The sequence below is a fragment of the Giraffa tippelskirchi genome, chromosome 13 (assembly GCF_054371585.1).
Source record: "Giraffa tippelskirchi isolate mGirTip1 chromosome 13, T2T-mGirTip1v1.2.pri, whole genome shotgun sequence".
In the NCBI taxonomy this organism is placed as follows: Eukaryota; Metazoa; Chordata; class Mammalia; order Artiodactyla; family Giraffidae; genus Giraffa; species Giraffa tippelskirchi.
The window spans coordinates 73,278,807-73,298,975 of record NC_137287.1 but is presented as its reverse complement, the minus strand read 5'-3'; the positions used below and the strand labels follow the sequence as shown (position 1 = coordinate 73,298,975).

The 20,169-nt window shown below is 43.5% G+C and overlaps 1 protein-coding gene and 1 long non-coding RNA gene across 4 annotated transcripts in view; one reads left to right on the top strand and one right to left on the bottom strand.

Annotated features, from left to right (window-relative positions):
* Positions 1 to 10,060: 10,060 nt before the first annotated feature.
* Positions 10,061 to 14,779, bottom strand: LOC145531384 (uncharacterized). Its single transcript, XR_014072392.1, has 2 exons — positions 14,582 to 14,779; positions 10,061 to 10,360 (listed from the first exon to the last, which is right to left on the bottom strand). It is a non-coding gene; the product is annotated as an uncharacterized LOC145531384 (long non-coding RNA).
* A 163-nt stretch (positions 14,780 to 14,942) lies between these two features.
* The window catches only part of NMT2 (N-myristoyltransferase 2), a 54,782-nt gene continuing 49,555 nt past the window's right edge, over positions 14,943 to 20,169 (top strand). For 2 of the 3 annotated variants that reach the window (XR_014072382.1, XM_081553602.1), the window contains exon 1: positions 14,943 to 15,186. Coding sequence is in view for 1 of the 3 variants with exons in the window: in XM_081553602.1 (XP_081409728.1) it covers positions 15,077 to 15,186 (110 nt within the window). In the remaining 2 variants the exon portion in view is untranslated. The remainder of the gene's footprint in view (positions 15,187 to 20,169) is intronic. The other variant, XM_081553603.1, reaches the window with a different exon arrangement.

Here is a 20,169-nt window from a genome sequence, read left to right as displayed (position 1 = left end):
CTTCCCCGAAACCCAGGCATGCTCTTCCTGTCCCTACCTGTGATGAAAGCAGCTACAGGATTAGAAAGTACCAGGCTGTTCTTGCTCTGCACGATAAGAGGTTCCAGGCCCCAGCAGAGGAACACACAGAACAGCCAAACAAAAGCCTGTGCTTCACTGCAGTCAACTTGACCTTTACTTTCTACTGTGGTGTTTCTGCCCTCCAGAGAAGTCTGGTTCCTGAAGAATCTCCAAAAAGCAAAATGACACCTCTCTTCATTTCTTTCTGCTTTATCCAAAGGGAGAGAAAGAAAGAGGGAGAAGGGTAAGGGAAGAGACTGCAAGAACCCATAGGCTGATTTCAATGAGGAAGAAGAAGGAAAGAGTTTCATGTGAAATAATGGGATGTAGAACATTCAGTTTGGAGAAGGCAATGGCACCCCACTCCAGTACTCTTGCCTGGAAAATCCCATGGAAGGAGGAGCCTGGTAGGCTACAGTCCCTGAGGTCGTGAAGAGTCGGACATGACTGAGCGACTTCACTTTCACTTTTCACTTTCATGCATTGGAGAAGGAAATGGCAACCCACTCCAGTACTCTTGCCTGGAGAATCCCAGGGAAGGGGGAGCCTGGTGGGCTGCCGTCTATGGGGTCACACAGAGTCGGACACGACTGAAGCGACTTAGCAGCAGCAGCAGCACCAGCAGAACATTCAATTCAAAATTCATTGTTTTTTGTTTTGTTTTTTAATTTTGGTTGGAGTATAGCTGATTTACAGTTTGTTTCAGGTTTTTTTTGTTTTATATTTTTAGTTTTTTTGGTACTAGGTCTTCATTGCTGTGCATCAGCTTTCTCTGGTTGCTGCAAGTGGGGACTACTCTTCATTTTTGGACACAGGCTCTAGAACACACACACACTAGAGCACACAGCCTTCAGTAGCCGTGGCGCTCAGGCTTGGTTGCTCTGGGGCATGTGGGATCTTCCTGGACCAGGGATCAATCCTGTGTTTCCTGCATTAGCAAGCAGATTCTTAACCACTGGGCCACCGGGGAAGTCCTTGTTTTAATTTATATTGGAGTATAGTTGATTTACAATGTGGTGTTAGTTTCAGGTGTCAAAACTGACTGTTAAAATCAACACTAAGGAGGGATTTAGCTTGACTCTTAGAACCTCAATAGTTACTCTTCTATTCCCCAAATATCCTCAAACAAGTTGGGGTAATAGTATGCATTTCCATGTTGAAAGAATGAATGGACCCATTGAGCCACTAAATATGGAAAGATGTGTGACATCTTTCAGAAGGATCATCTTAAAGTCACGTGAAAATTTAAAAACTGACTTCTCTTAGTTATGCCATTGAAATGAGTCACAGACAAACCATGAAAAGGGCACACAGGAAGGAGTGCTCTTAAATACCCACCTTTGTTGGTGGGAGGGAGGTTCAAGAGGGAGGGGGACCCGGTTCGATTCCTGGGTCGGGAAGTTCTGTTCCCCTGGAGAATGCATAGGCTACCCACTCCATTATTTTTGGGCTTCCCTGGTGGCTCAGACGGTAAACAATCTGCCTGCAATGCGGGAGACCTGGGTTCGATCACTGGGTTGGGAAGATCCCCAGAGGAGGGCATGGCCACCCACTCCAGTATTCTTGCCTGGAGAATCCCCATGGACAGAGGAGCCTGGGGGGCTACAGTCCATAGGGTTGCAAAGAGTCGGACACGACTGAGTAACTAAGCACAGCACACATGCATACAGCTGATTAACATTGTTGTACAGCAGAAACCAACCCAACATTGTAAAGCAATTAAACTCCAATAATAAAAACTTTTTAAAGAATCCATACTTCTTAAAAGCTTCTGGTTACTTGCATTTGTATTGAGAAACTCGAAATGTCCCGCAATAATTTTCAAACACAACTGACTCCATGGGTGGACCCATGGAGGGTGCTGGGGGGATGGATATGATGACACGGCAATAGCAGAGGACAGGGGTGTGATGCTTGAATTTCTTAACATTTACAGAGCAGGTCATCATATCACACTATTGGAATGTTTTCCCAGCAGTAGGTATAGTTTTTAATAGTTTTGCTAAGGAGATTCTTTTTCAAAAAGTGCAGTATTCTTAGCATTTTCTCCTGAAATATACATATATGATAATTCTGAAGTCGGGCTTGATCTCAGAAAGATACTTCTGTAAGTTCATTTGTCCCAAATAACAAATAATTTTAGAAAAACGAAGTACAAGTTAAAGCATAAAGCGTGATGGCGGGTGTTATACAATCCAATACCCGGGTTGAAAAAAAAATGTGAAAAGATAGTCATATAAAGAAATCACTTAAAATTTCATCATGAATATTGGATGCGCTTCTAACTTTAAAATTGTGGTCTTCTGCACAACTATGTCAACAGTCCATATGACACACACACAAAAAAACCTTTCCTAAGCTATTCACTATTAATTATCATGGGCATGAAATAATTCCTTTTACTGAAGACAGGATTACATTTTCTAGTAATGTTTAAATGGTTGGTGAAAATGTCAGAACTATTGTTCTGAGTGGAAAGTTTACTTTAGACCTTAAGATGTCACCATCTCAGGACTTCCCTGGTGGTCCAGTGCTTAAGACTCCACACTTCCACTGCAAGGGTGCTGGTTCAATCCCTGGTCGGGGAGCTAAGATTTCACATGGCTTGTGGCCAGAAAGTTCAGTTCAGTTCAGTTGCTCAGTCGTGTCCGACTCTTTGCGACCCCATGAATCACAGCACACCAGGCCTCTCTGTCCATCACCAACTCCCAGAGTCTACCCAAACCCATGTCCATCGAGTCGGTGATGCCATCCAACCATCTCATCCTCTTTCGTCCCCTTCTCCTCCCGCCCCCAATCCTACCCAGCATTAGGGTCTTTTCCAATGAGTCAACTCTTCGCATGAGGTGGCCAAAGTATTGGAGTTTCAGCTTCAACATCAGACCTTCCAATGAAGACCCAGGATTGATCTCTTTTAGGTTGGATTGATTGGATCTCCTTGCAGTCCAAGGGACTCTCAAGAGTCTTCTCCAACAACACAGTTCAAAAGTATCAATTCTTCGGTGCTCAGCTTCCTTCACCGTCCAGCTCTCACATCCATACATGACCACTGGAAAAACCATAGCCTTGACTAGACGGAACTTTGTTGGCAAAGTAATGTCTCTGCTTTTAAATATGCTATCTAGGTTGGCCATAACCTTCCTTCCAAGGAGTAAGCGTCTTTTAATTTCATGGCTGCAGTCACCATTAGCAGTGATCCTGGAGGCCCAAAAAATAAAGTCTGACACTGTTTCCACTGTTTCCCCATCTATTTCCCATGAAGTGATGGGACCGGATGCCATGATCTTAGTTTTCTGAACGTTGAGCTTTAAGCCAACTTTTTCACTCTCCTCTTTCACCTTCATCAAGAGGCTCTTTAGTTCTTCTTCACTTTCTGCCATAAGGGTGGTGTCATCCGCATATCTGAGGTGAAGACTTTTAAAATGGTCCACATAAAAAAATATATTTAAAAAAACTATAAATGGAGTATAAACTTTAAAAACTATGAATCAATATATTGTGTGTGTGCACGCGCATGCACGCTAAGTCACTTCAGCCATGTCTGACTCTTTGTGACCCTGTGGGCTGTAGCCCAACAGGCTCTCTGTCCATGGGATTTTCCAAGCAAGAATACTGGGGTGGGTTGCCATGCCCTCCTCCAGGAGATCTTCCTGACCCAGGGATCTAACCTGAGTCTCGTAAGAGACGGTAAATCTCCTGCATTGGCAGGCAGGATTTTTACCACTACTGGCACCTGGGAAGCCCAATATACTGTATACCTGTAACTTATATAATATTGTACAGAAAGTATATGTCAATTAAAAAAAAAAAGAAAAAAAGAAAGTACTGGTCTAGTTGGAGGATTTGACAAGGAAACAGTATGGTCCTGACGGTGGAGAGAAAGGCCTAGGCTGCTCTGAGTCCCCTTGATTCTGACCTGGGGGTGCCCTGGCCTCTGCATCCATCAGATTTCAGGGGTTTTCCTAGAATTCAGGGCCTGCTGGGAAGCTCTGAGAGCAAGGCCTGCTTTCCTAAGCTCTTAGATGCTTAAGGAGCAAACAACAGACTCATCTCAGCCTGGGCTCTCCTAGCTCCCCCTCCCTTCTCAGCCAATTTTCCCTAGAAACTAAAAATGAAATTGAGAAGAGGATCATTAAACAACAGAATTCAGCTGAGGCTGGAGCTGAGGCCTCAGGAGAATAACTGGTCCACACTGTGATCTCCATCTCTGGTCATCCCATCCTCTGGGCATCAGGAGGTAACAGGTGGTAATCGCTGGAGTGCACTTCACCATCTTGATATGACTCAGCTTTTCTCATAGCTCCTGTTTTGCTCATTTCGTCTTGTTTTATTTATTGATGGCTGCACTGGGCCTTTGCTGCTGGGAGAGGGTTTTCTGTAGTTGCGGCAAGCAGGGGCTCCTCTTTGTTGGGGTGTGTGGGCTTCTCCCTGCAGTGACTTCTCTTGTGGAGCACAGGCTCTAAGGTGCACAGGCTCAGTAGTTGTTGAGTGCAGGCTTAGTTATCCCGAAATCCTCCTGAACCAGGGATCGAACCTGTGTCCCTTGCATTGGCAGGTGAATTCTTAACCACTGGACCACCAGGGAGGTTCTCATTTTTGTTTTTATTTCTCCCTCCTCTGTTAAACAAATAACCATTTCCCTACAGCTCCAGTTCAAATTCCTGAAAGGGAATCCAGCTTGGCCTTCAAACCCTTTGGCAGGGGATGTTTTCACGCAGGGTGATTTGATGGTTCTGCCTGCCCCAGGCAGGCTGCCCTGTCTCCCTGCAGTGACTTGATGGCAGGGCCCTCCCCCTCCAAGCGGGTGGTGAGAATTCGGGTCTACAGAGGTGAGCCTGGCCTGTCTGTGTTGGTAGAATGCTCTCAGCTCCAAGCAAGACAATATCCAAATCCCAGAAACCTAAACACTAGGAGGTTATTTTTCTCCCCTAATGAAAGCCTGCAGGTGGTGGTCCTAGAGCTCAAGACTCTGTGACGCACTGAGGAACAAGCTCTTATCTTTCCCATCTAACAGGTGGCTGGACAATAGTTGCATCTGCTCACTGAATGCATCACACCATGAACTTCTCCCGATGGCCTCCAGGAATAGTCTTTATGTCTCATCGACACGACAGGGTTGTAGTGCCACCTCTAGCTGCGAGAGAAGCTGCCAAAGTGAGTATCTGGCATTTGCAGTGTCTGTCTAGAGGGGCAAGTGGATTCTTATGACAGAATAGGGTAGCACGTTGTGTAGACAGGCATCCGCTCTAACAAGAAAGCAGGCACTTGCAACACAGCACTGTGAGTGCTGTAAGAATTTGCTAAGATACTATTTTGGAAAAGTTACATAACCTCGTTGAGGCTCAGATTCCCAAATGGAAAATGAGAATAATGCCCACATCACAGAGCTGGTGTAGGGTTAATATGAAATAATATATTAAAAAGTCTCACTCAGCTATAAAAAGGAATGAAATAACGACAGTTGGAGCAACATGGATGGACCTAGAGATTGTCATACTGAGTGAACAAGTCAGAGAAAGACAAATATCATATGTTATCACTTAGATGTGGAATCTAAAAAAGATACAAATGAATTTATTTAAAAAACAGAAACAGACTCGCAGACACGAAAAACAGATTTATGGTTACCAAAGGGGAAAGGTGGTGGGAGGGATAAATTGGGAGTTTCAGTTCAGTTTAGTTGCTTAGTCATGTCCGACTATTTGCGACCCCATGGACTGCAGCACGCCAGGCTTCCTTGTCCATCACCAACTCCTGGAGCTTGCTCAAACTCATGTCCAACCATCTTATTCTCTGTTGTCCCCTTCTCCTCCTGCCTTCATTCAGTATACACAACTATATACAAGGACCTACTGTATAGCACAGGAAACTCGACTCAATACTCTAATAACCTATATGAGAAAAGAATCTGAAAAAGAATAGATGTATGTATATATATAAGTGAATCACTTTGCTATAAACCTGAAACTAACACAACATTGTAAATCAGCTATATTTCAAGATGAAATAAATTTTTTTTAAAAGTCTCTGCTCTAATACCTGATGTAACAAATACACCTCTGTTTCATCCTTTCTATAATTTACAGAGAAAATACACAATAAATACATGTTGGCTAAATAAAACAGTGATCACCTGGAACATGATCCTCTTGAATTTTGTTGATGTTTGTTTTTAAAAAATCAATATGACATGCAAAATAGAATTTCAATTCAGTTCAGTTCAGTCGCTCAGTCACATCCGACTCTTTGCGACCCCATGGACTGAAACACGCCAGTCCTCCTTGTCCATCACCAACTCCTGGAGTTTACTCAAGCGCATGTCCATTGGGTCGGTAATGCTATCCAACCATCTCATCCTCTGTCATCCCCTTCTCCTCCTGCCTTCAATCTTTCCCAGCATCAGGGTCTTTTCAAATGAGTCAGTTCTTCACATCAGGTGGCCAAAGTATTGGAGTTTCAGCTTCAGCATCAGTCCTTCCAATGACTATTCAGGAATGATTTCCTTTAGGATGGACTGGTTGGATCTCCTTGCAGTCCAAGGGACTCTCAAAACTCCTCCCCAACACCACAATTCAAAAGCATCAATTCTTCGGCACTCAGGTTTCTTTTGGAGAAGGCAATGGCAACCCACTCCAGTACTCTTGCCTGGAAAATCCCATAGATGGACAGGCCTGGTGGGCTGCAGTCCATGGGGTCACTGGGAGTCAGACACGACTTAGTGGCTTCACTTTCACTTTTCACTCTCATGCACTGGAGAAGGAAATGGCAACCCACTCCAGTGTTCTTGCCTGGAGAATCCCAGGGATGGAGGAGCCTGGTGGGCTGCCATCTATGGGGTCACACAGAGTTGGACACGACTGAAGCGACTTAGCAGCAGCAGCTTTCTTTATACTCCAACTCTCACATCCATACATGACCACTGGAAAAACCATAGCCTTGACTAGACGGACCTTTGTTGGCAAAGTCATGTCTCTGCTTTTAAATATGCTATCTAAGTTGGTCATAACGTCCCTTCCAAGGAGTAAGCGTCTTTTAATTTCATGGCTGCAATCACCATCAGCAGTGATTTTGGAGCCCAAAAAAATAAAGCCTGACACTGTTTCCACTGTTTCCCCATCTATTTCCCATGAAGTGATGGGACCAGATGCCATGATCTTAGTTTTCTGAATGTTGAGCTTTAAGCCAACTTTTTCACTCTCCTCTTTCACTTTAAGTAAATGTAAACAATTCAAAGGCTGGCCTGGTAGGAATTGACTTCAAATGTAATCATACTTCATTCTATTTTCAAGAAAGCTCTGTAACTACTCAAGCATCTAACATATTTCTCTTACCATCTGAGTATCCATCGTCATCCACCCTCAGGCGTGGAGGCTCATCAACCATTCCTTCCTGCAACTAGCTTGTTGCTAAAGCAATGGGGGATTTTTGTTGTTGTTGAATTTGTGCGTGTGTTTGGCTGGTTTTTTTTCCCTCCACTTTTGGGTCTCTGGGACCATCTGGGGTCTTTTCTTATCTGAAATAAATCACACTAACTGGCTGTTTTGCCTCCAGACTCTGGTCCTTGCAAGAGGTTCAAACACTGTAGTGACATCCATTTCTCCCACCTGCATCTTTGACAACCTACTTGGTGGATGCTTCTGAGTGGATTCAACTTATTCACATTTTATTTCAAGATTCTTTATCAAATTATCCTAATTATATCACTTACCAGGTCTATTCACGAGTTCTTTCCCTGCCAATTATGCAAAAGACATTTGGTTTTCTTCTCCCTGCTCCAATTTGTCACCAAAAGCTCCTGCTCTCTCTACCTAAGATCCAAAAATTCTTATTTTTATGCAAAATTCATTTCTAAGACCACATCCTCCAGGAAACTCATACCAGCAATGATGTGAAGTCATATCTGTCCAACTAAAGAGGACCATGTGAACATTTGGTCTTTAACAAGGCAGAAAAACCAATGGACAGTGATAAATCATTAGTTTTTTCCACTGGAACTGTAAGTGCTGCCATGCTCTGTGGGAGGCCTAGCCTCGTGGTAATTCTATACATATATGTAGTGCTTGAACATCTCTGAAATACTTTCTCTGGCACCACTTTCTACTGTTTCATTTAGTGTAATGCCCTCCAAATCCATCTGTTCTGCTGCAAACAGCAAATTTTAGTTCTTTCTATGGCCGAGTAAGACTCCGTTGTGTATATATGCCACATCTTCTTCATCCATTCATCTGCTGATGGACACTTCATTTGCTTCCATATCTTGGCAACTGTAACTAATGCTACTATGAACTCTGGGGTGCATGTATCTTTTCAAATTAGTGTTTTCTGTTTTTACTGAAGTCTGGTTGATTCACAATATTATATTAGTTTCAGGTGTAGAATATAGTGATCCAATGTTTTTATAGATTATACTCCATTTAAAGTTATTACAAAATAATGGCTATATTTCTGTGCTGTATAGTATGTCCTTTTAGCTTGTTTATTTTAAACACAGTAGTTTGAGTGTCTTAATCCTCTACCCCTATCTCACCCTTTCCCCCTTCCTCCTACCCACTGGTAACCACTAGTTTGCCCTCGGTATCTGTGAGTCTGTTTCTGTTCTTTTTCTAAAAGTTAGGCTATGAGGACTAAACAGCTCTAACATCAAGCATTGACTTCTCTCAAAGATCAAATCGGTTTATCTGTTGATGGTCACACAATGTACCACCAATAGGCAAGACTCTGGTGTTAAAGGGACAAGTTGAGGTCAATGAGGATGAAAGAACATATTAATAGTTGGGGACTCCCCTGGTGGTCCAGCAGCTAAGACTCTGAGCTCCCAGTGCAGGGGGGCTGGGTTCCATCCCTGGTCGGGGAACTAGATCCCACGTACTGCAACTAAGAGTTCACACGCTGCTAGGTCCCATGTGTCACATCTAAGACTTGGCGCTGACAAATAAATTCGAAAAAGTCATTGGTACCAACTAATTTCAATGCTGAGTAAACAGCTAAGTGCCCCTCCTGAGTGGGTGAGAAGGATAACCTAAGAAATCTCTGTGGGTGAATGGTTGTATTTAATGAAAAAGGATGACTTTAATCACTTTGTACAAATTTCTGTAAAAGCATTCTCCAATTCAGAATTTTTACAAATTCAACCAGGCTATAACCCTCAACAAATTTTAACACTGAGGTTTTACTCTATGCAAATTTTTCAAATGAACATCTTCCCTGGCTATAAACACAAAGAGGAAGGTACAGGGATTTGAATCTAACTATAGTTTCTTCTTCAAAGGATGGTACCATTTTTGCTAGGAGACACTATTTACAAAAAAATAAAATGATACATAGGTGGAGGATTTGGCTCTGTTTTTATTTTTATAAAATCAAATGGGTATGCTTTTTCTTTAATCACTGCTTTCAACCATGCTTTCAAATCTCCCTTTCCCACCCTTAGTGATATCTTGAGCAGACTCCAGGGCTTTCAGTGACTTCAGGTATTAAAAACTCACTCCAGTCACATTCAGTTTGAATCTTTAATCTTTGGTCCATGCCAAGTCCACCCCCACCTTTTGATTCTGGTGTTTCCAAGTGGCTCAAAGTATCTCCCCACATGCCCGTCTTCTGGTTCCTCTAGAGCCCAGGTGGTAGGGAAGAGGGATTAGAGAAAGACAGTGTAACGTGTTTGACTTAATTGGTGCAGATATAGTCTCCTCTCGGTGATCAACGCCCACTGACATGCTGTGACATCCCTGGCAGGTTCCTCGGCATCCTCTCAGGCCCTACCTTGTCCCATAGGGAGCAAGCCAGACTCACCCACTGTGAAGTTCCATATGCAGCTGGTCTGCAGTTCTCATGGTGACACCACCCTGCTGGTTTGAACAAGTAGGAAAGCCTTTCAGCAGAATCATAAGCAGCAGGAGGTGAAAACCATGCTCACACTGATCCCAAGAAGTGCTTCTCAAAAGCGCAATTGCAAAAGGTAAGGCGCAGTAATAGCTTCCTTCACAATTAGAAATGGAGTCACTTTTTAAAATATATATATATTTATTTATTTATTTAGGGCTGTGCTGGGTCTTTGTTGCTGTGCGGGCTTTCTCTAGTTGCAGAGTGGGGGCTACTGTTTATGTGGTACGTGGGATTCTCGTTGTGATGGCTTCTATTGTTGCAGAGCACGGGCTCCAAGGCTTCAGTAGTTGTGGTGCATGGACTTAGTCACTCCTCAGCATGTGGGATCTTCCCAGACCAGGGATCAAACCCATGTCTCCTGCATTGGCAGGTGGATTCTTTAGCACTGAGCCACCAGGGAAGCCCAGAAATGGAGTCACTTTAAAAAAAAAAAATAAGATCAAGTCAACCTGAGTGTAAAGCAGACCAGCTGTTAGGAAGAGTTAACACAATACCAAAGTAACAGGCACTGTTTTTGTGAGCACAGAATGGAACGTGCAGATTATCAACTTGGCAGGAGTCCTTTTCAGACAGACCTGATATATAGTTATCACAGTTGATGATAAAGAATGTGTCCATCTTTAAGATTTTCTTTTCGTCTTGGCTTTCCTGTAGCTTATCAGTTAGTTATTGATGCAGAAAAAAAACAACAAAAAAACACTCCACAACTTAATGGCTTTAAACAATAACCATTGATTGTTTTTCACACATCTATGGGTCAGCTAGGCAGTTATGCTGATCTCAGTGGGGCTTGCATATGTGTCCGTGGTCAGTTGGTGGGCCGACCAAGAACGGGAGAGCCCAGGAGGGAAAACATTCCACTGGGCAGAGCAGTGGAAACCCACTCAAGGCTAGATCCCTTTAACATTCCCTTTGGCCAAAATTTATTAGTTCTCTTATTAATAAAGATGATATATGCTAGATACATGGGGCTTCCCAGGTAGTACTAGTGGTAAAGAACACGCCTGCCAATGCAGAAGACGTAAGAGATGCTGGTTCAATCCCTGGGTCAGGAAGATCCTTTGGAGGAGGGCATGGCAACCCACTCCAGTGTTCTTGCTGGGAAATCCCAGAGACAGAGCCTGGCAGGCTACAGTCCTGGGGTCACAAAGTCGGACACGACTGAAGTGACTTAGCATGCATGCATTCTAGATACACAACCTGTATCATCAGATTTGGGTTTTTTGCTGGAATTAAAGAGATAGAGGAAGCAGAAGGGTATATTCTCTGTGCCCAAACTGCCACACCATCACTTCTGCTGAATTTTGTTGGTCATCCTAAAATCAAATGGTGGGGACACTGGTTCCATCTCTTGATGGGAGGAGCTGCAACGACAAGGATGGTGATTTGAATTCATACCTTTGCAGTGAATTTATCAATCTGCCTTCTGGCTAGTTAGTCACATATTTCTTCTTTTTAAAAAATATTTGTTTATTTATTTTACTTGGCTTCTTTGGGTCTTAGTGGTGACACTCAGTATCTTTCACTGCGGTGCACGGACCGTCTAGTTTGTGGCACATGGGCTCAGTAGTTGTGGCACAAAGAGCTTAGTTACTCCGCAGCATGTGAGATCTTAGTTCTCTGACCAGGGATCAATTCCCCCACAAAACTCCCCAACATCTCATCCAAATCATAGCATCAACCTCAAAGTTCAGGATCTTATGATTTACAATACAGTGCAATATTATTTAGCCTTAGAAAGGAAGAAAATTCTGATACATGGTACAACACAGATGAACCTTGAGGACATTTTGCTAAGGGAAATAAGCTAGTCACAAAAAGACTGCATAATTGCATTTATACAAGGATCCTAGACTGGTCAAATTCATAGGGATAGAAAGTAGTCAGGTTCACAGGTGGTTGCTACGGGCTGGGGAGAGGGGTGAATGGCGAGTTGTTTAATGGTTATAGTTGCAGTTTTGCAAGATGTAAAAGTTCTGGAGATGGGCTTGCCCAACAATGTCAATGTACTTAATGCTACTGAATTGTATACTTAGACACAGTTAAGATGGTAAATTTTATGTTGCATGTATTATAGCACAGTTTTTTAAAGCAAAAAGTTATAGCAGTTTAAATAAAACAAGACTAATTATACAACTATGATCTTACATCTATAATAAGAGATGAGTCAAGTAGGATAGGAAATTTCCAAGAGCCTCTTTTAACACACTAGTAACCACTGTGCAGTAGTCTCTTCCCCCAAAGAAATCTTGGATCTGAGGTTCTAAAGATACCATCTGGTTCCAGTCCCCCAAACTCTGGGATTAAAATAGGGAAAAGAAGCCATAATTTTTAGAAATATAGTGAGTTTCTATGCACTGTTGTTGTTCAGTTGCTCAATCGTGTCTGACTCTTTGAGACCCCATGGACAGCAGTATGCCTGGCATACTGTTAAATCCTATTGTTTCTATGCATAACAATAGCATTTAAGAACGCCAGGGTTATCTGCAAACTCTATCCTACTTCAAATGATTAATGATGACACACATTTGTATTATGTAATACCTCCATCCACTGCTGAAAAGTCACCTGTGCCAACTTCTTTGCATTCTGAGGAACACATATTCCCTATTTATCATTGCTTTCCAGTGTTCAACTGGTTTTTGATACTCTCATTTTATTTCTCCAGAATTATTTGTTTTTTTACTCTTTTTTGAGAGGTTCTTAGGCGACATTTCTTAAGAATTCAGATAAATATGTGTCTGCTGAGTTTCCTTTGGTCTTTTTTTAATTGGAGTATAATTGTTTCACAACATTGTGTTAGTTTCTATTGTACAACAAAGTGAATCAGCTATATGTACACGTATATCCCCTACTTCTTGGACCTCCTCCCACCTTCCCCATCCTTCTAGGTCATCACAGAGCACCAAGCTGAGCTCCCTATGCTACATAGCAGGTTCCCACTATTTTACACATGGTGTATATACATCAAACCTAATCTCCCATTTCAACCCACCCTCTCCATCCCTGTCCACATGTCCATTCTCTACACCTATGTCTCTTTTCCTGCTCTGCAAGTAGGTTCCTCTGTGCCATTTTTCTAGATTTCACATATATGCATCATTATACAATATTTTTGTCTTTCTGACTTACTTCACTCTGTTTGACAGACTCTAGGTCCATCCACATCTCCACAAATGACCCAATTTTGTTCCTTTTTATGGCTGAGTAATAGTCCATTATGTATATGCACGACATCTTTATCCATTCATCTGTTGATGGACATTTAAGTTGCTTCCATGTCCTGTCTATTGTAAATAGGGCTGCAATGAATATTGGGGTATATGTGTTTCTTGCCATTATGGTTTTCTCAGGATAAATGCCCAGTAGTGGGATTGCTGGGTCATATGGTAGTTCTATTTTTAGCTTTTTAAGGAACCTCCATACTTTTGTCTATATGGCTGCATCAATTTACATTCCCATCAACAGTGCAAGAGGGTTCCCTTTTCTCCATACCCTCTCCAGCATTTATTGTTTGTAGAGGTTTCCTTTCTGACTGGTGTGAGGTAATTTTGATTTGCATTTCTCTTTTTTAGAGAACCCTTCCAGTAGTTTATAGCAACTGATCTGATTTGCTCCTGATCAGGATTCTGCTGGTTACCCAACCAGGTTACCATTATCCAACCTTCATGTCCACAGGGAGGAACCAAAGGAAATTCACTGAGCTATATTTGCCTAAAGTTTGAAGCCAGAGCTCACATGTGACTTTTGGTCTCAGAAATTGTTGCAATTGTGAAAGAAAGCCTGTATTTCCTTCGCGGTTTGGCCCCATTTTCCACTTCTTTCAGAACCTTTGCAGGCTCAACCTCTGGCAGTCATAAACGTCTGGTAAACTTTGAAATCGCTCTACAATTTTTGTTTTTTAGGTACTTCTATCATATTGTATTTTAAGGGCATGGTCCTGCTTGTGGGGGAAAAAAAGAAGCCACAAAGTGCTCCCAATACCTTTCGCAAAAAAAGGGGACCCACACCAAAAATTACAGGTAGCTTTTTAAAGTCTCTTTTCCCTCACTTGGCATTTCTGATAACTATCTTTCCACTGCCTTTGTAAAACCATGCAGGCTTCCCATAACCTAGCGGGACCCTGAACTCGGTCCATGAAAGGAGAACAAAGGGAAGGACCGGGGGAGTACAGAGTGCAACAGCAAACACGAGTTTGGACTTCACGTGCCTTTTCTTTGGCAATCCATGGAGTGCCTCCTTACCCTCCTGCCTTCACCGGGAAAGACAGGGAACCATTTCAGCCTAGAAGGCCACCCACTTCTGCTTGGAGGTTTAGGTCATAACCTTCACTTGAGGACGCCAGAATGGCGCCCCTGACACTCTTCAAGCCCCATTTCCCCCACGATGGCTGTTGTGGGCTAACCGGTCCAGTAAAAAAAAAAAGGGGCAGCTCTACACTGTCCTCTGTCAAGAGTTTTAGGGCCGCCAGTCCGGTTGGAATGGACAGGTGGGAAGGCTGGAAGCACTCTGTTTAGACTTTTGACTTTATAGTACACTGGACAGAGACATATGAAATGAAATCTTCACCAAGTGCACCTGGTTGGGGTTGGGGGATGGGGTTTGGGTTCTGGAAATCAGTGGCCTCAGCACGGCCTACCCGAGTATGAATTTCCTGCAGAGTTGAAAGCTCTTCTTAACGTGAACAGATGTAAAATCGCGTTGTCTATCCTCCAAAAACGAAGACTCAGGATTCGGGGTCAGCGGGTTGCGGCGTTCAGAAGACTGAGGCGTGTTCCAGGGCTACGCCCCCTGCGCACAGCGCGTGTTGCCATCCCGCGCGCCTCCAACCCCGGACGGCGCGGGCGCGCGCACCACCCCCAGATCGGGCCCAGAGGGGCTGGGCGGAGCGAAGTGGGTGGGGCGGGGCGAGGCCGGACTGGGCGGGGCTGGGCGCGGCGCGGTGGGGCGGGGCGAGGCGGGACGGAACGGGGCGAGGCGGGGCGGAACGAAGGTGAGGCGGGGCAGAGTGGGCGGGCACGCTCGGAGGAGACTGCGAGCTTCGCTAGAGGGAGCTTCTCCCGCTGCCGCCTTCGCCGCGCCCGCCCCCCGCGCTCGCGGCCTCGAGCGCCGCCTCCCAGCCCGCGCCGCCGAGATGGCGGAGGACAGCGAGTCCGCGGCCAGCCAGCAGAGCCTGGAGCTGGACGACCAGGACACGTGCGGGATCGACGGGGACAATGAGGAAGAGATGGAGCACGCCAAAGGGTAGGCGCGCCGGGCTCCGCGCGGACGCCGGCTCCGGGGCGGGCGGGCCCCCGCGTGGCTTTCGCGCGGCTCCGGGGCAGCTGGAGGTCCGGGGGTGCGGCTCGCGAGGGGAGCTGGGCGGCGGGAGCGAGGCCGCGGGTGGGTGAAGGGGCACCGGGACCCGCCACGCCGCTGTCACCCGCCGGCCTCGCGCGTCCGCATCCCAGCCGGCGTGTGACTCGGTGGCACCGAGGGGAACGCGACCCCCTTCCCTTTGTGGCGGCCCGGCCGGTGGGAAGTGGTTCTCCTCTCGCCTCTCCTTGTCATCCTCCTCCGAAGTCCTCCCAGACCCTCCCACCCCTCCCCCAGCCGCCACCACCCCCGGGAGAACGAGCCTCCGATGGCGGGGAGCACTTTGAGATTTGCCCCTACTGGTTTCCGCGGCTCTGGCGGGGGAGCTGCGGAAAGTTGTGCTGCCCTGGCTGCCCTGCCCCGCGCGGACCCGGGCAGGGGGCGCCGGGGGTCCCGGCCGGGTTTATGGGGTCGCGCAGGTCCGCCGCCGCGGTCCCGACCCAAATTTCAGCTCAGTCTTGGGGGGTCGCTCCCGCCGACCCGACCAGATCCTGCTTGCTGTTTGATGTCCAAAGACGCGTTTTAACACCTGATCAGGTTTCTTCTTCCTTACGCTGGCTTCCTTTCTCCCCCGCTGCAGACTTAATTCCCTCTCCTTTGGGGGGGAAAAGATTGCTTCCGGTGAAGGGGGGTATTGAAGTTCTGTTTTTATAGGTAGGGGGGTCATTTTAAATCCCAACTTGTGTTTACATTAATTACCCTTTTACCCTGTTGGATTCGAACTATGCTCTGGCGCCCAGCACTCATCCCTTTAGAAGTGAGATTTTGCAAACCATGGTGACTGGCGAAGAAGTGGGTCAGCTTAAAAACATGATAGGGAGGCCTTAGTCACAGATGGCTTATTTATTCAGTTCATGGAGAGGATTCTTTAAATGATTGATGAGTTAAAGTGTGGAGTATTTACATTCTATTTAACGTCTGCTTGGAGATTTATTTAAGACAGGAACTTTGAGTTTTAAAGTGTTATAAAATATTAAAAGAGATCAAGAAAAAGAAAAGCTGACTAAATGTATCTTTCATTGGCATGAATATTTTTCAGTGGCAGCTGCAAGTACAGAATGTTAGAATTCTAGTCTGAATATTTTTTTAAAAGAGAGGAAAGGAAATTCTGCAGACATCTGAGCTCCAGTTCTGTTTATGCAGCCGTAGAAATTTGTCTATGATAAATAGCTAAATATAGATATGTTATTGAAACAATGGCACTAGTGCCAGAAATGGGCCCAGATGCAAATGTGCTGAGTTACCCCCCAAACTTTAGCACCTGTCTTTCTAGCAAGATCCTTAACAGTCTGTCTTCTCCCCTGTAATGTCTGTTTGTTGTTCTTCATCCTTTTGAAGGTTTAATTATGTACTTCTTGGCTTATATAGTCAAGAATGCCCATGGTACAGAAAATTACTCACCTGTGTAGCTGGTGATGGGGAAGCTGCCCCCAGGAACCTTGCAGGAGGCTGTGCACAGTTCCCACATTCACACCCAGAAGCATTTCCATGCCTTCTTCCAAGGTTTTCAGTTTAGTGCATCTGTACATTAATTATACGTTAGCACAGTTACTCAAAATTAGAGCTGCTCAATGGACTGAAATATTTTACCCAAGAACAGATAACATGATTTAAGCTTTTAGAAGGAATTGTTGTAATGGGTTTATTGTAGTCTATTAAAATGTAAGGAGATTAGTAAAAATCCAAGTGGCTGTGCTAGTTGGACCACTTTTTTGGATTTGAATTCAAATGGCGTTGCCAAATTTGGGGGAGTAATTGTGTTTTATTTGGCTTGGGTACTGATGATATGGCTCAGTGGAAACCTAGATTTTTTTTTTTTCTTAAGTAGCTCAAGTTTATAAATGTTAAAATTTGAAAGACACCTCTTTTCTACACCTGGCCTCTTCGTTCTCCACCAGTTGAAATCAGGTGACAAATAATGAGGCTTTGAAGGAATGGCTATTTTAAAGGTGAATGATCACTTGGAAGCCACTAGGTATGGGTCAGTACACAGGGCAGTCATTCACTAAATAGTACAGTTGTGGCCTGAAAGAATTAATTTACATCTATGTTGAGTATAATGTATTTACTTATTGTCTTACACATATTAAAACTAGAGACTCAGGAGAAAAGTGTGCATGTGTGCTCAGTCTTGTCCAACTCTGTGCAACTTAATGGACTGTAGCCCACCAGGCTCCTCTGTCCATGGGATTTTCCAGGCAAGAATACTGGAGTGGGTTGCCATTTCTTCATCCAGGGGATGTTCCCAAACCAGGGATCGAACCCGTGACTCCTGCATCGCAGGTGGATTCTTTTAAATTAGCATTTAAGTTGGCAGCAGAACCAAATCTCTCTCCTTGCTTTACCAGCACTGACTTTCAAAGTGCATATTTCCTGGACAAATTGATGTGTCTCATCCCCTTTTCATTCAGAAAACCTTCCCCTCATTATTCACTGTGGTGAATAGTTACCAAGAATATTTACATAGGGAATAAAATAAGCATATATGAAGATGTCTTTGTTGGCAGATAAGTGACTGAACTATCTATCCCCTAGGGTAGATCTGAAATAGTTTTGGTATTTGAGGGTTATTCCCAGACATTTTAAATATGTTATTTTTCTTACAGAAATTAAAGATCTGGCACTTGGGAAAGTTTAAAACTTTGAAATTCTTTTAACAGAGACCCTAACCTCTCTTCTCTTACCTCCAATTTAAGGTGGGGATATTGGAAGCTACTCTGTGCACTGTGTCATTAGTTCTGACTTTGTTGTTGATCTTCTTTTCAGTCAACTGTAGGGTCTGTGAGAAGATGCAGAAAATTACTAGAATTCTCAAGATATTTTTCTTGTCATGGAAAACGTAAGGGATAATTCAAAACTGCTTTTTCTGAAATGTGGTCTGCTATCCACGGCTCTAGTGGTAAAGAACCCGCCTGCCAATGCAGGAGACACGAGAGACGCAGGTTTGATCCCTGGGTTGGGAAGATCCCCTGGAAGAGGGCATGGCAAGCCACTCTAGTATTCTTGCCTGGAAAATCCCATGGACAGAGGAACCTGGTGGGCTGCAGTCCATGGAGTAGCAAAGAGTTGGACACAATCGAAGAGACTCAACACACACATACATTAATACTGTAAATCTAAATGGAAAGGTGAGCTAACAACTTTTGCTCAAGCAACCTCCTGTTTGGGAAATAACATTTAAAATGATCAAAGGTTTCCATCTGAAAGGGTGCTATCACTCTGGGGCTCAGAACAAACTTCTTGCAGGGCTTAGCCAAACTCTTGAAAGTCTCTTAAGTATATTGGACACATGCTGTGCCATCTTGAAATTATTTATTAACCCAAGTGTACATGGTAGATATATGCAAGTTAAAGTCAGTTACTAGGTTAACCCAGGGTTTGGAACCAATTTCAAGAAAGAGATTGGTTGGTTGGTCTACAGTTACTCCCATTGAAAATATGTTAATGACTTTTACTTATTGTAAGAGTAATATGCTTAATGAAAACACAAACAGTAAGATATATGGAGAAAGAAAGCCCCTTAGTCATCCTACTTCTTAGAGATGCCACTATTAACAGTGTAATTTATACTTATTTATATTTATATGCATATATATAGATGCACATATATTTACATAAGTAAGATCATACATTACAGAGATGCTTTTGTTATTTTTTATTTTTCACTGACTCAATCAGTGTTTATATATTTATGTGCTTGTGTGCTCAGTCATGTCTGACTCTTTGTGACCCTACATACTGTAACCCACCAGGCTCCTCTGTCTATGGAATTCTCCAAGCAAGAATACTGGAGTGGGTTGCCATGCCCTCCTCCAGGGGATCTCCCTGATCCAGGGATCAAATCCGAGTACCCTATGTCTCCTGCATTGGCAGGTGGATTCTTTACCACTGAGCCACCTGGGCACCCCTTTATATATTTATATGTGTATGTAAATGTATATTTAACATAAATAGGTTCATACTTGATATAGACTCATATTACCTTGTATTTTGCACTGGCTGTGAGTGTTGTCTGCTAGTCTGTTCTGCTATGATGAAAATGTCTGATACAGAGATCACTGGCCACTTGAAATGTGGCTAGTGTGACTGAGGCACTGAATTTTAAATTTTAATCAGTTTTAATTCAAAATTATTAGAATTTAATAGCTGCATGTGGGTCATGGCCAATGTGTTAGACAGCTCAGATCATATCCTGCCTTTGAATTTTGTAAGCCTTTTTGGTACTCAGAATACTTCCTCATTCTTTTCTTGTGTTTTACAGAATATGTCAAGTTTCCATACATCCTTTATTTTTTTCTCCTCTAATGGTTTAGGAGCTCTATATCCTATTTTTCTTCTTCTGGGAATTACCATTGAATTTCTAACAAGGATGCTTTTTCCCTGTATTTTTCTGTCAATGTAAAAAATTAACCAGTGTCCAAAATATTCTGCTACCAAACAAGACAAACTGTATAGGATATTTGAATTTCTCCTTCCTTTACGTATCCTAGGTTTTGTTGAAATAATCTGGGGTTTTAATTCCATCTGGCTTCTTTTCTTTTTGCCTTTGTATTATATTAAAGCTTTTTTCTTAACTATTGTGTTATATTCACATCTATAGTGTAAAAAATGTCTTAAACCATCTTGACAGCTTTACCGTTTTCATTGCTAACCGCTGTTTTTTATAAACTGCACCCTCTCCTTTCTTCTTTGAGTATTTTCTCATTTAATTTTTTTTATTAGAGTGTGTGGATGATATATTTTCTAACCTCCTATATGTCTGAAGATGCTTTTTTTGCATGAACCAGAGTCTGGATGCAAGCATGATTCTGTGATAATTGTTTTCCTTCAAGCTCCGTAAACATTATTTTATTATCTTTTTATTATCTTTTA